General features: G+C 39.1%; 1 protein-coding gene across 1 annotated transcript; it reads right to left on the reverse strand.

Annotated features, from left to right (window-relative positions):
- Nucleotides 1-9,156: 9,156 nt before the first annotated feature.
- LOC141361528 (uncharacterized) lies at nucleotides 9,157-14,371 on the reverse strand. The gene is made up of 2 exons (XM_073863007.1): nucleotides 10,462-14,371; nucleotides 9,157-10,258 (listed from the first exon to the last, which is right to left on the reverse strand). Exons 1-2 carry the CDS (start codon nucleotides 14,015-14,017, stop codon nucleotides 10,206-10,208), a joined length of 3,609 nt encoding a protein of 1,202 aa, XP_073719108.1. The 5' UTR covers nucleotides 14,018-14,371; the 3' UTR covers nucleotides 9,157-10,205.
- Between the last annotated feature and the right edge of the window lie 2,194 nt (nucleotides 14,372-16,565).

Consider the following 16,565-nt stretch of genomic DNA (forward strand, 5'->3'; position numbering starts at 1 on the left):
CAAATTGCCCCTCCCCCAACTTGTTGTATGGATTAAAGATGCAATTAGTATAATCTCCGCCGCTAGAGGGCGCACAATCAAAACAATAACAATGACGTAGATTAATGACACTCTGAAGCAGCGATTCCCATTGTTAACTCAACCGCTGATGGCCATCAATCAGGCGGGAACAGGAAATCATGTTAACACATGAGGTAAAATAATCAAGTTTTATAAATGTTGTGTTTGATGACATCGTTTTTTTCATTATGTAAGGTTTCATGTAATGTTCAAAACACAATTGTTAGTCATAGATGTTACAGTATTAGTCCAATACGATGGTTTGTTAACACAGCACAGAATTAAGTGTTCAGATTAACAAACTTACCATAAACAAGCGAGTGGCCTGACAGACACTATTGGGTGTTTCTTCAACTAGGGGCACTTTTAGGCCCAATCCCAATTCTATTTTATACCCCTTCCCCTTGCCCTCACCCCTACGCCTACCCCTTCCCCTTGAAACAGAGTGTCAAGGGGTAGGGCTGAAAATATTCCCCTAAGAAATGGGACACCACTACTAGACTGTTACACGTAGTTGCTAGATCCTACGTCATAGATGCGTCGATGTAATAATACAATAAAATATGAAAAAAAAATATGTTGTGGAACTATTACAAAGTCAATAACATTAGCTAACTTTTTTCATAGCGATTTTTACAAATCTTTTTTCGGAGAACACTACCGTATACATGAAAACAAGATTAAAGGCAACATAAAACAAGTGCTAATTTGTTATTAAAATACTTTTTAATGTCAAAAAATACTTACATTTATGGGCCATAGGAAATTTATCATACCACTTCGTCTGAAGTGTGGTCCCGAAAAATCTTAGTTTTAAGGGCTAACTGGCCCTTCCCCCTACCCCCTGCCCCTCCAGCCAAAAGAGAATTGAGAGACCCCTACCACTTCACGTGAACGTGGAAAACAAAGGGGAAGGGGTAAGGGGTAGAATCGAGATTGGGCCTTAGCCTTATGAATTTGAAATAAAAAAACTTGCTCAAAAGTCACGTAACACAGTCTGATAAGTTTAAACAATTTGCCTAGTTTTAAGGTCTGTAAGAGGCCAAACTTAGATTTCCAGAGAAATTGTTAATATTTTACATTTTTTCAGACATGCTATGAACAAATGTCATTTCCAACACATCTCAATATACAGTTGTTATTTAAAAATAGAATTACTTATGCCACTCCAGAATTGTCTAAGATAATTTTTGTGAGTAGTTTTACAATTTTTTCACAATGTACAATAATTATACATTTGCAAACGAGATAAATGAACTGCCATGAGGACCAAATGCTGAACTGTTCACCTGTCACACTCTTAAATTAAATATTGGTTTGGGTAAGAGCTTGTAAGAAAATAAATAACTTGAATTGTTATATTAAGTAGAGCATAATCTCATAAATTGTGGGTAAAGTTTTAATTTGTGATGAGAACTTTTGAAATATTTTTTTTAAAAACGTGTGTGGTGATGGAAATGACAGGGTGGTGGTGGAAATGACAAGGTGATGTGGAAATGACAATGAATTAATGTGAACGTAAAGAAACAGTATAGATATTCCTTAGAAAATGTATTAAACTCATCACACTCATTAAACTCAATTCACAAAGTCATTAAACATAACCACACCTGTTTTTTAGTTTAGAGTTTGAGTCTCCTCTGTCCCCCTCCCACTTTACCCACTTCCTGATTGTCAGCTGATGACATTTGCTAACTTTTTCATCAACAAAACATAATCCATCAGCAACCAATTTTCTACACCACAAACCTCAGGACACACTACACTCATATCCGACATCCATTTTTTCTCTTCTTTTCCACTGACTGACACTGAAGTTACTAAGTATGCACCTGATGTGCGTTTGACCCTCAAAGCCTGGTTTGTTTGACTCACACATATCATCAACACCTCACTGCTCACCGGCACATTTCCATCCACGTTTAAGCAGGCGTTGGTCACGCCATTGCTTAAAAAAGCCACACTGAACCCCTCACCCACGGACAGCTAAAGACCTGTCTCACTCATTCTGTTCATTGCGAAAACACTTGAAAGATCTGTTTTCAACCAAGTACCTTCCTTTCAGTCACGGAACAACCTACTAAATAACAAGCAGTCAGGCTTTAAATGCAACCACTCCACGAAACAGAACTGCTATTGGTCACAGAAGCATTACGGCTAGCTGAGTCAGAATCCAAATCCTTGGTTCTGATTCTGCTAGACCTGTCGGCAGCTTTTTACACATTTAATCATCAGATACTACTAGCCACCCTTTTGTCGCTAGGGATCACAGGTACTCCTCTCCAATGTTTCAAATCGTGTCTCTCTGATTGATCCTTCAGAGTGCCATGGAGGGACATGCTGTCCACAGCTTACCAAATGGTCACTGAGGTCCCTCAGGGATCAGTGCTTGGTCCACTCCTTTTCTCCATCTACACAACAACCTTAGGACCTATCATACAGGCACATGGCTTCTCCTACCACTGCTATGATGACACCCAGATCTTCTTTTCATTTAACCCAGATGATCCCACCATAGCAGCACACATTACAGCCTGCTTAGAACACATATCGGCTTGGATAAAGAAACACCACCTCCAGCTGAACCTAGCTAAGACTGAGCTGCTTCTATTTTCAGCACAACTTAAGATACAGCATGACCTATCCATTCATTCTTGGCAACACATCCATTAATCCCTCCAAAACTGCCAGAAACCTCAGTGTCGTCTTTGATGACAAACTGTCCTTCACTGATTACATTGCAAAGACAAGCGCAGTCGTGCCGATTTGCGTTATGCAAATTTTAGGAAGATACGGCCACTCCTTACGGAGCATGCAGCACAACTTCTGATCCAGGCCCTGGTAATCTCTAGGCAGGACTACTGCAATGCTTTTTTGCTGGCCTTCCTGGACGGTCAATCATTCCACTCCAGTTAGTTCAGAATGCAGCAGCTCGGCTTATCTTCCAGAAGCCCAAAAGGGCTCATGTAACGCCGCTCTTCAAGTCACTACTGCTTACAGAACTTTTACAGCACCAACATGCTTTCCTACATTCCTACACCCCATCCAGAACATTATGTTCAGCAATATGTTCTGCGTAGCCAGTTTATTGATTTGCATGTAAATGCATGAAAACAGTTTTCTATAAAAAGCCGATTTTTGATAGTTATCCGCTTATGCTTGTGCATGTAAACGCATTCAGTGTCATTTCCACCACATGCTGTCTTTTCCACCACAAAGGGCAGTGTGGTGGAAATGACGGTGGTGGTAATGACATTTCTGTAGTTTTTTGTGAAAAAATCAAAGATAGCTTCACTGGTTAGCTTTAAAATAATACTTAGCATTTCATGTATGCAAAATACTCTTATTTCATTTTAAATGTTTAGCTTTGTAAAAACACCCTTAAAGTTACAGCATGTTTGGAAATGGCGTATAATAAATGTTTTTACTGATCAAGCAATATTTACCCTGACTTTTTCTTTATTTGTTGTTGATGAAAATTTAAATTTCCTCCATGTCCAGCATGTTCTCTAATGTCACATGGAAACATTTCCATGGAAACCCACTAAACAATCTTTCACACAAACTTTTTAAAGACACATTACAGTGTTGTGGTGGAAATGACACCAATACTGTGCGACAGCTATATTTTGTATAAAAAGTAAAATTAATAGTGATCTCACATTAAATATTATAATGAATTTTAATTATTTTACTAGTGCTTAATTCAGGTACATTAATAATTACCAGATAAGTCATATTTTTTAACTGTATTTTCATTGTTGAAATGTAAAAGTCGGGGTGTGCGACAAGGAGAAAACAGTGAATTTGACATCTATTAGGAATTTAAAAAGTATAAAAAAATATTAATAGAAAGTTCCTAATTTTTTTTTAAAGGTGGTTTTATTGTAAGTTTGACAAAGAAAGAGGAATATTTTAAAATTTATATGTATTTTTAAAAAATATGACCCAAGTACACAAAAGTGCCCGTAGTCTAAGAATCACCCTATTACTTCCGCATCCACAACCCAGTCTCACCCCATGGCGTCAATATTTGACGACACTTGACCATGCGTCAATATGTTGACGCGGAGGGTATACCTTTCGCGTCATTTTTTGACGAACTGGGGACTTCAATACTATTAAGTCCGTTGCATTCTCTTTCCTATTTTCTTACCATTTTCTACCAATTTCGCGTCGGTTTAGGGTTAGATTTACATAATGACATCCCTACCCAAACCTAACCCTAACCCCAATGCCAGGTGACAACTGTTTAATTTCGCGTACCTAATAGTATTGAAGTCCCCAGTTCGTCAAAAAATGACGCGAAAGGTATACCCTCCGCGTCAACATATTGACGCATGGTCAAGTGTCGTCAAATATTGACGCCATGGGTGTGAGACTGTGTTAGCATCCACTGTTGTCACGTGGCTTTAACATCAGTAAAGGTGGTAACAAAGGATTACATGGATATTAACATCATTGACAGGCGACTGCATTGCCCTGTGTCACTGTATAGAATGGCAATTTTCTCATAATTTGCAAGTAGTTAAAAGCATTAGATATTGTAAATAATCAGCTGGACAAAATATATAATACTGGCCTAGTGGTCTTTGGATTTACTGCAAATATCGTACAAATTGTACCCTTAACCAGTTCTCGCCTTGAATATAGTTATAGATGCTTAAATGGTGTGAAGAATACATAAATAAATAAATAAAGACGAGGTATAGAGTACAGTTAATATACAGTGCATATCTGTATCCTAACCATAGGGTTGCCAAGTCCATTATTTTCCCATGGAATTGAGCTACTGTTGCCGTGGATTGTTTTTTTCTGTAGGGTTGAATGTTTTTTTATCAGCTGTCCATCTAAACATCTAAACAGACAACATGGTTACTTTTATACAGTGAAAATGTGTGCATAACAGTGATTGTAAAATATGTATTTAGGTGTAGAAGTGACATATTTTGAGTTTTGGTGTTTGTGCTTAGGGTCATTGGGCTAGTTCTGGCCCAAAGCCACAGGGCTGTTTTTTTACACAGACCTGCCAACCCAGGCTATACAGGCAAAGTTTACATGTCAAGAGTTTCCATAAGAGCTTAGTTTAATAATAGTATACTTACCTTTTTCCAAAATTTTAAACAGGTCACATCTATCATCAGTATGTTTATGTTCCTTAAGCAACAATTATATTATGGAAACAAATCTTAAATTACAGTTGCAGTGTATCAGTGCTAAAATGTTTCTGTCCAAAAGAAACACAAAGTGGATAATGCTGCAGACAGTACACACTATAGTTTGTAGTAAATATTTATTTCTGTTCCCCATAAACAATGAAACTAAATTCGATAATTTTTCATTGCTAAATCATGTTCTGCACACACACACACACACACACACACACACACACACACACACACACACACACACACACACACACACACACACACACAATTCAGTAGTTTGCCATTGACAACCGCATTTAACAGAAATTTAATGCAGTGTGTACAGAACCAAAATGAACAACTACATAATGATGATGTATTTAAAAGTGCATCATCAGGTACGTGTCTCTCTTCTGTATGCACTGTGCAAGAAATCAATGGGACAAAGGTACTGGGATAAATACTCTTGTTGCCAGATCTTACAAGATAAAAAGCAGCTAACAAGAAGTTCAAATTAAAATGTTTTAAATCCAAATGCATTACATTGAAAATAAGACCAAAATACTCTGATGCTTACCAGCCGACTTCATTCATTTAAAAAATCAATAGCCTTACGAGCAAAGCCCAAGAATATATTATTTACATGGCAACATAGCATGAGCGCACTCGGTAAATCAGGTGTGTTAAATAAGGAGACATCTAAAATGTTTTGGGAGGGGGTCCTCGAAGACCAGGATTGGGAAGCACTGGCTTAACAGACAGACAACACTTTGATGGTAGTTTAGTTCAAATATAATGAATCTTTGTCACAAATGTTAAATGAGTCATATTATCTGATATCATGTTTTCAAAGATAGAGTAGCATTATACTTAACTGTGCCATCTTACAGACATTTGCTTCATTTATATCTTTTCTCTTTTCCTATTTTTTTGCATGGATCTCTAGCTTTTGTCATTTCCTCTTGTAATGTAATGTTGCTCATGATTTAGGATTATGTTACATAGGGTTTCCTTGCTTACAATATAAAGTTTAGGTGCATCACCCAAGTGTATTTTAGGAAGCACATAAACCTAATAAGTGCAACACATTTGAGAAAATAAATGTAAAAATCAGAAAGTAGCTTAGTCTCAAATGGAAAGGTATCCTGACAAGAGTAAGCAACAAAACAAACTGGAAAAGCAATCTTGTAGGTGCAGATTAACAAATTTTCTGGTCATGAGTTCAAATTTGTATTTATCTGAGTTTAGTGGAGTTTCTATGCCCTCTGAAATCTTAAAGTAAACCTTGAATTTAAACCATCATAACCAAATGTTATTGTAGTCTTTAAAACGGTTAAAGTATCAATATAATTCTAATTTATTCTCTTTGTAACATGTTTTGTTTTTTAGGGGATGTCATTGTACAACAGTTTAAGGCTCTCCTGACTCTTGATTGTAGGATCAATGAAGGGGAAAACTGGACACCTTCTTGTGCGGCTGGTTAAGCCACACTGCAAAATTTTTTGTTGTGAATTCACACTAAATAAATGGATACATTTTGCATGACTTTCACAGCAAGGATTACAGAAATATACTGTGAAATATACTCACAGCAATTTACTGTGATGTTATGTCTGTGATATTACACTGCATTGATGTAAAAGCACAACTGTATACTGTAACTTCACAGCTTTAATGACAAAGCAATTACTGTGATTTTACAATACATTACTGGGGAATTACAATCTTTTGCTGTACATCATTACAACAAGGCCATGTACTATTACACTGTGTGTGATGATATAGATTTGCACGGTGGGGTGACAAATGTTCTCCTCACAACAGAAATGCTGGTACGTGCAGCCAGGTCAAGGTACCGCATTTTCCTTGATCAGCAGCGTGCAAGGAAGGAGAGCTGGCAGAGGAGTATTTGACTGACCTTAAGAGAAAGAAAACCACTGTTCAAGAGTTTTCCACCTTTCTCGCCAGAGAGGCCGACACACTGGCAGCATACCTGTCAAGTTTTGGATTTGAAAATAAGGGAAATTTTCCGGCGCCCACCGCGAACAGTCCCACCACCAACCCAAACAAGCTCCAGTATTCCTTACATTTTAAGATTGGTGAGGGCCGGATAATATTTTTTTAAACTTTAGTGCTGATAATTGTGTTAAAATTAACTAAACAAACGAATTCATTAGCAAGAAAACTAGTGAAACACACAGCTCTGTGAAAACTACATTTCATAAGTCACACTCATACTGTACATACTATACACACAAATTTGCATCTGTACAAAACCCAATGGCCTTAGTTTGAAAAGCCTTATTTTAACTTCTTTTGCATTATACCTTAATGCAAAAAGTATTTATAAACCATTCACTTTTCTTTGTAATGAGAACTGTCATTTAGAAAATGAAAATGCTAGATGGGGCAGTGGCCCAAACCAAAAAGGGCACTATGGGGGTGGTACTATAGTATGGTTTTAATATAGTATTATAAATAAATTATGTGTTACTATATTACTAGCATCAACTTAGACAAGTGATTACAAGTGATTATAATGGGAAAATATAATAACAAGAATTAAAGTGTGACAAAAGATATTCAAAATGATTTACCTGCTGGCTTGATGGAGCTTTGAATCAATGTTTGCAATGTTGAACTGCCTTTACCAGCCTCCCTTTCCGTTCTCTGTCTTTATTTTGTGAAGGCATTTGTGTTTTTGGTATTTTTTGTCTACAAAGTGTGCCAAAAACAGCAAATTTAGTGTTTATGTTAACTTAGATCTGACCGGGAACATTTAATTCATTAGACAAGCATTGTAACGATAATAATGTGGATATTTTGTTGCTGTTTGCTTGCTATCTTGTTAGCACTTTTAGAACACTCATTAACCAAATCATTAACCAAAGATTACATAAACAAACTTCCAAATTAGTAATCCTGCGGTTTAACAACTGATATATTATGTAATAAATCTACCTGTTAATGCAACAAACTTCAGACAGAAACTGGCGTCTTCGCTCTCCATGCAGAGAGTGCACACAGAGATGCTGCGGAGCGTGTGGGAAAACACGAAGTGGATTAGCGGAATCAGTGGATCTTTAGCGATCTGGGATTGGGAATGTTTTTTATTACTCCGCCCGGGCATTATTATTTTTGTAATAACGCAGGTTAAAATACGGGAGATTTACGGGAAAATACTAATACGGGAGGACGGCGGGAAAGAAGGGTAAAATACGGGACTTTCCCGGCCAAAACGGGATACTTGACAGGTATGACTGGCAGAGCAAGCGGAGGGCAAATCGGGGTCAAAGATGGCCCAGCTCCTTTCAAAATGAAAATCGCTGGTAAAGTTGATCAATCAGTTTGGTCATCTGCATTTTCTGAAAAATATTTGGTAAGGTAGTAAAGACGATATTAACTCCTGGTTTAGCAGTCTCAGTCTGCAGCTGAAAGCTCATATTACAGGTCTAACGCCTTCACACCGCAAGCATGAGCAGGCGTAAGCAGCGCATGTTTTTTCGGAGCCATGTTAACAAGTTTAACCATGCACACCGCACGCGTGAGCAGCGCATGCTCATGTGGCAAGAGCGTCGCTGAAGCAGCAGTGCTGCGATCGTTTCAGCGTCGGCTCTACTTTTGCTGCGCTGCTCGCGCGCTTAATTAAAGTGACAGTGCATTGTTTAAATGGTCGTGGAATGACGTGAAAAAGTGTAATTTTACCATAAAATCACAAATGTGACGGCAAGTGTGTTTCAAACAGTCATGACTTTAAGGAATTTAAAAGAAAGCAATGAAATATTTAAAAACACACTGTTGTCGGAAGACTGCGCTATTATTCACTCTCTGCCCAGCATTAAATGAATCCTCATCTATCTTAACAATCTTCAGAGAAATAGATCCATCTATAAATCTAAATCTTTTGCTTATACAGTTGAAGGGAAACACGATTGACTGCTTCATGCTGTCAATCACTGTGTTACGTGCTAGATGTATTTGGTATGGGATGTTAGCGCAACATTTAATAGGAGATAATATTCACACAGTGTAACATTAAACAACCAGAGAGACAATGGGTAAGTTGTAAGAAAAATCAGGTGTTTATTATAGCACTCACACACGTGCTCCAGAATAAATGAAACGGGAAAAGGGAAAGAGATGAGTGACGCCAAATAAAAGAAATAATCAAAACAGACCCCAACTAACTAATACCCCCAAACTAAACTCACTACCAAAAAGAAAATGTAGAAAAGAAACCGAATTCTTCGGCGTATGCGACGCCCAAACTAAAACTCCCTAATTAATAACAAAAATACAAAAACGGCTGTCACCCCTAACTAAAGTCTAACAGAGGATACTAAAAAAACAACAAAGGCTTACCTACGCCTTTTCCCAAAGTATCTGCAATGGTCAACGAACTACATAGCTCGGTTCACATAAGTATCCTTTCTGTCCATGTACAAGATCGCTCAGCTTCCAGTATAAATTCAAAAGTTGTTTGTAGTTGGAACAATTATGGTTTGACACAAATGTTTACTCGTCCTTTTAACAGGTACACTCATGGGTAAGGAATACAATGACTACGATCGAACTCGGGAGAGATTCACACAAGTAGACAGTAACACAAATAATCAAATCGAAAGGACAAAGCAAACACAAAAAAAAACTGGAACACGCTAAAACTCAAACGCTTTCGTGCAAGTGGACAAATATCCACATGCGGGCGGACTGGCTGGCTGCAGGTGCTCTCGTGCTGATGACAACAGAATCCCGCCTCCTTTTAAAGCGGCGGACGCCATCAGATTGGTCGTAGGTAATGATGATTGACAGAAAGGCATTCCAATGAACAGAACCTATGATGTAGTAGAGTGACAGAAACAGAAAGACAAGGGGCGAAACAAAAACACACACACGGAACGTAACACTCCCCCCCTTAAAAAAAAACTACTAATAATTTTAAATTATTTAGTGGTTTTTTAACAAAGTTTCCACACTCACTAAATCCGGGATAAGGCATCAGCGATGATGTTCTCCGCTCCTTTCTTGTGCTGGATGATCAAATAATAACCCTGTACAATTAAGGACCAACGCATCAAGCGCTGGTTATGGTTATACATGCGGGCTAAAAACACTAAAGGATTATGATCGGTGAACACAGTTACAGGCATAGTGGTTGAGCTCACATAAACATCAAAATATTGTAGAGCCATGAGAAGGGCTAAAGTTTCCTTCTCAATAGTAGAATAGTTTAATTGGTGTTTATTAAACTTACGTGAGAAGTAACACACAGGGTGATCTATACCATGAGCATCTTCTTGAGATAGTACAGCACCAGCCCCAACGGAACTCGCATCAATCTCCAATTTGAAAGGCTTTGCACAGTCAGGTGCCGCCAAAACAGGTGCATTGCACAATAAAGCCTTAACACTTTCAAAAGCATTTTGACATGCTTCAGTCCATTTAAATGTGCACGAAGGACTAAGGAGTGAGGTCAATGGATTAACGACAGTAGAAAAGTTTTTACAGAAATTCCGATAGTAACCGGCCATTCCTAGAAATCTGCGCAACTCTTTGCGCGTAACAGGAACGGGGAAATCTGCAACAGCGGTTACTTTTGCCTCCACAGGTTTTACTTGTCCTTGTCCAACTTTTCGTCCCAGATAGGTGATTGTAGCTTGTCCGAACTCGCACTTAGCAAGGTTTAACGTTAGTGAGGCTTTTTTCAAACGTTCAAACACAACTCGAAGAAGTGAAACATGCTCTTCCCAGTCAGTGGAATATATCACAAGATCATCCAAATATGCATTACAATTTGGAACACCAGAAAGCACAATATTAATGAGCCTTTGAAACGTAGATGGAGCGTTACGCATCCCGAAAGCCATTACGCAATATTCCATAAAACAATCGGGTGTCACGAATGCAGAAATTTCAGATGCACGAGCTGTTAACGGCACTTGCCAGTAACCCTTCAATAAATCTAGTTTACTGACAAATTTCGCAGGACCAAGTGTGTCAACGCAATCTTCCATGCGAGGCAATGGAAAACAGTCAGGTTTTGTTACAGCATTTACTCTGCGATAATCCGTACAAAATCTGGCAGATCCATCACTTTTAGTAACCAGCAAGCACGGTGAGCTCCACGAACTATAACTCGGTCTCGCCAAGCCATTCTTTAGTAAGTAGTCAACCTCAGCTTTCATGACAGATCGTTTTTCAACATTTGCTCTATACGCATGCTGCTTAATCGGAGCGGCAGTGCCCACATCAATGTCATGTTGCACAATAGTTGTACGAGTTGGAACATCATAGAATAAGGAAGGAAAATCCTTAATTAAATTTTCAACATCAGATTTCTGAGTATCAGATAGGTGAGACAAAAGAGAAGACAAATCCATAAGCATTTCAGAGTTCTTAAGTCTAGCACATTGCTGATACGTGTGTCGAATTATCACACCATCGTCTTCATCATCAGGAACATCAGAAACAACATCACAAGTGAGCGCAACGTTAGGTGACTGATCAACCTTACACTCAACATTTTTTTCGACAACTGGTGAAGACTCCCTTACATAATATGCTTTCAGCATATTTATATGACATACGCGAGATTTTTTTCTGCGATCAGGGGTACGAATTACATAGTCCGTGTCACTCAATTTTTGTGTTACCTCATATGGACCCGAGAAGCGTGCAGATAACGCAGAACCAATAACTGGTAAGAGAACAAGCACTTGATCTCCTGGATTAAATTGACGTGAAACAGATTTAAGATCAAAATGATCCTTCATAGTGACCTGCGCTTTCGCTAATGACTCTTTTGCTGTTAAGCAAGCATGATGTAATCGTTCGCGAAACTTGCATACATAATCCAGCACGTTGGTTTTAGAACCCGTCTCAGGAGATAACATATCCTCCTTCAGCATTTTTAACGGACCCCTCACGGTATGTCCAAACACTAGATCAGCAGGACTGAACCCCAAGCTATCCTGTACTGCTTCCCTCACAGCAAATAAAACTAAGGGTATACCCTCGTCCCAATCTTTGCCAGTATCCATACAGTACTTACGAAGCACAGATTTCAATGTCTGATGGAATCGTTCGAGTGCCCCTTGACTTTCCGGATGGTAAGCACTCGCTACTCTGTGAGAAATCTTTAAAGTCTGTAACACTTGAGCAAAAAGTTTTGACAAAAAATTTGTCCCCTGGTCACTTTGTACAATTCTAGGCAACCCAAAGGTTGAAAAAAACTTTACAAGCGCACGAATAATTACCGGAGCCGTAATCTTCCGTAATGGAATCGCTTCTGGAAAACGTGTCGCTGCACACATTATCGTTAACAAGTACTGGTTCCCAGCTCTCGTTTTTGGTAAGGGTCCGACACAATCGATAATAATGTGCTCAAAGGGTTCACCCACTACAGGGATAGGAACAAGCGGCGCACGCGGAATTATTTGATTTGGCTTACCCGAGAATTGACAAGTCTGACAGGTTCGACAATATTTCGCAACATCAGATTTTAACCTGGGCCAAACAAAGTGCTTCAGAATTCGGTTGTATGTCTTTTTAATACCCAAATGTCCAGACAGGCTATGGTCATGAGCCAACGAAAGCACAGCTTGTCTGTAACATACAGGAACAACGATCTGATTTACAGTACACCACTCAGGATCATAAACATTACTGCACCACCTGCGCATTAACAATCCGTTGTCTACATAATAGGCGGTTTTTCTCTCACGCGCCATCTCCAAAGGTACAACAGAAGAAAAACACTTATGCAAAGTTAAATCTGCTTTCTGAGCTGCAGCAATACTCTTACGTGTAACTGGTAACTTCACATCATCTACAGTCGGAATTAATGTCTTATCTGGCTCACCTTCGTCAGGCATCAAAACATCCAGCTCAAAAGTAGGTGCCATAAAGGTTGACGATAAGTCATCTGCATCAGCAAATTTTCGAGCTTGCGCTCGGGTGACGGCACAGACAGGGAAAACTTCTGGAAATTTTTCTAAAACTTCATCAGACCGATCAGACAGAGCAGGTTTCTCGTAAACTTCTAACAGTGGCGTGACTTTTCCGCCAGCTACATCGTTACCAAGGATAAATTTTACCCCGCACACAGGCAAACTCTCACGCACCCCAACCTTTACCATTCCTGAGAACAAGTCGGACTTCAAATAGACTTGATGCAAAGGTACTTTAACGACATCCATTCCAATACCTCGTACAAACACATAACTACCACAAAAAGTCTGCTCAGAAAAAGGGAACGCGTCTTCAGCCATAAATGACTGCATCGCCCCAGTATCACGTAACATTGTCACATTTACATGGTTTGTAGACTGAACATCAGCAGATACCAATCCCTCCATCAGAAAAGGTTGATAACTTGCATCCACTTTATCAGAATGCTCGTTGTCAATCATGTCAACAGTTTTCACAAAAGCAACACTTTTAGGAGGATTGTTTTGCTGCTTGCGTTTTAAAGCAAGACAATCAGCAATCACATGCCCCGTTTTGTGACAATAAAAACAATCTCTCTCTTCCTTAGGTTTTGCGGCAGTAAAGTTAGAACGTGACTGTTCCTTTGAAACGAAAGACACAGTCGGAACTTTTTCAGTACGGGCAGTAAAAACACTTTTATGCGTGAGCACAAATTCATCAGCAAGCACAGACGCCGCTGACAATGAGCTTACCTTTTGTTCATTCAAGTACACCACAATACGTTCAGGAATGCAGCTTTTAAACTCTTCCAATAAAATTAGCTCACGGAGTTCCTGAAAATCTGCAACTTTATTTGATGTACACCATTTGTCAAACAACATGGACTTCTCTCGTGCGAATTCAACGAATGTCTGATTTGATCCTTTTTTACGGTTCCTAAAGCGCTGCCTGTAAGGTTCGGGAACAAGCTCATAAGCTCTCAAAATAGTAGTTTTAACGACATCATAATCTAAACTGTCCTCTAAAGTCAGAGCAGCACATACTTCCTGAGCCTTTCCTGTTAACTTACATTGTTAGAGCAAAGGCCACACATCCTTAGACCAGTTTAAAGCTAAAGCAATCCGCTCAAATGCAGAAAAATACGAATCAGCTTCAGCCTCCCGAAACTGTGGTACAAGAGCAATATGCTTACTTACATCGAAAGTACGACCTGACACTCCTAACCCAGTCGCAACATCAACGTCTGCTGGGTGCACATGTGCATCTGAAGGTGCAGAAGGACTCAAAGGCACATTAGAAAGTGATGTCACAGAGGGAACTGGCGTATCTCTGGCCATTTTTAATTCAAGCTCACGCAACTTGATTTGCTTTTCCGCCTCAATCTCCATACGGCGAATTTCAAGTCGCAACTCTAACTCAGACTGATGCTCCGATATCCTCAAGCGCTCCTCCATTTGGAACTTAGCCAAACGAACTTTGAGACGCGCATCACCTCCAGACCCAAAAGTCGGAGAAAAAGGCTCGAAGGGCGGCAGAACAGCTTTGGCTTCGGATCCCTCCGCCTCAGCAGTTTCACTCGCTTCCTCCTCACCTAACGAAATTAATTGAGCATCAGCACCAGGCGAACGTTGTCCAGCTCCATCTGCCAAAGCCAGTACACCAAGCTCCTCTAGACCCTTCACCACAACGCGCTTTATGTCCTTCTTCAGACGCTGTTTAGCCACATTAATTTTAAAATGCTCCGCAACACGCACCAGGTCATCCTTTCTATACTTGTTCAATTGCTCGATCGTCGGCCTAATAACAAAACTACTTAAATCAAAGTCAGCCATCTCAATTTTTCCTCAACACAAGTAAAGCTCAAAGTCAACGAACAACCAATTTAACCATTGCTCAAAATTGCCTCATTGTTACACCGGCAATAATATCTCCATATACATCCCAGAATTATTAGATATCCTAATTAAAAGGATATCCCACTGCTGCCACCAATAAATGTTACGTGCTAGATGTATTTGGTATGGGATGTTAGCGCAACATTTAATAGGAGATAATATTCACACAGTGTAACATTAAACAACCAGAGAGACAATGGGTAAGTTGTAAGAAAAGTCAGGTTTATTATAGCACTCACACGTGTGCTCCAGAATAAATGAAAACGGGAAAAGGGAAAGAGATGAGTGACGCCAAATAAAAGAAATAATCAAAACAAACCCCAACTAACTAATACCCCCAAACTCAGCTCACTACCAAAAAGAAAATGTAGAAAAGAAACCGAATTCTTCGGCGTATGCGACGCCCAAACTAAAACTCCCTAATTAATAACAAAAATACAAAAAACGGCTGTCACCCCTAACTAAAGTCTAACAGAGGATACTAAAAAAAAAACAACAAAGGCTTACCTATGCCTTTTCCCAAAGTATCTGCAATGATCAACGAACTACATAGCTCGGTTCACATAAGTATCCTTTCTGTCCATGTACGAGATCGCTCAGCTTCCAGTATAAATTAAAAAGTTGTTTGGTATTTGGAACAATTATGGTTTGACACAAATGTTTACTCGTCCTTTTAACAGGTACACTCATGGGTAAGTTATACAGTGACTACGATCGAACTCGGGAGAGATTCACACAAGTAGACAGTAACACAAATAATCAAATCGAAAGGACAAAGCAAACACAAAAAAAACTGGAACACGCTAAAACTCAAACGCTTTCGTGCGAGTGGACAAATATCCACATGCGGGCGGACTGGCTGGCTGCAGGTGCTCTCGTGCTGATGACAACAGAATTCCGCTTCCTTTTAAAGCGGCGGACGCCATCAGATTGGTCGTAGGTAATGATGATTGACAGAAAAGCATTCCAATGAACAGAACCTATGTAGTAGAGTGACAGAAACAGAAAGACAAGGGGCGAAACAAAAACACACACACGGAACGTAACACACTGAGTGGATTTTTTTATTTTATCGTAAAACTTTAGAGAAACAGATTTAATAATGTGCCATGGGCTTTTTATGTCTATTTGTGTCTATATCTGTCATTACACAGTACAGAACAGCACGAAAACAATGTGGATTAAACAAATCACAGTAAATATAAATAAATGACATAAATAAAACACATAAATTACACTGACCGTCAAAAAGCGTCTTGAGGACGTTTTGCTCATAAATGCATGTAAAATAAAGTAATGTGAACTTGAGATTGTTATACTGTTATTAAACTGCACAGTATGCGTTTTTATTAAGAGCAGTTACTGTATTTATTCAATGTTGTTGTTTATCTGTGACTATAAATTTGAATACTCTGTGTTTTTTGTTATTTTATGATTTACGTCATTTAAATAAACTGCGGTTACTGTATATGTCTAATTTCCTACCTGCCTAAATTCATTTCACCTGTGTTTGCCAGGTCCACTGCCTTTCGGG

The sequence above is a fragment of the Misgurnus anguillicaudatus genome, chromosome 24 (genome assembly GCF_027580225.2).
Source record: "Misgurnus anguillicaudatus chromosome 24, ASM2758022v2, whole genome shotgun sequence".
NCBI lineage: Eukaryota > Metazoa > Chordata > Actinopteri > Cypriniformes > Cobitidae > Misgurnus > Misgurnus anguillicaudatus.

What these genes read in the sequence shown, in the direction of transcription:
- LOC141361528 (XM_073863007.1), bottom strand. Translation starts at nt 14,017, where the DNA reads ATGTTGTTTGACAAATGGTGTACATCAAATAAAGTTGCAGATTTTCAG. An exon ending in CCCTGTGTGTTACTTCTCAC is followed by an intron (nt 10,259 to 10,461) that starts GTAAGTTTAATA and finishes TTAATTGTACAG; the next exon opens with GGTTATTATTTGATCATCCA.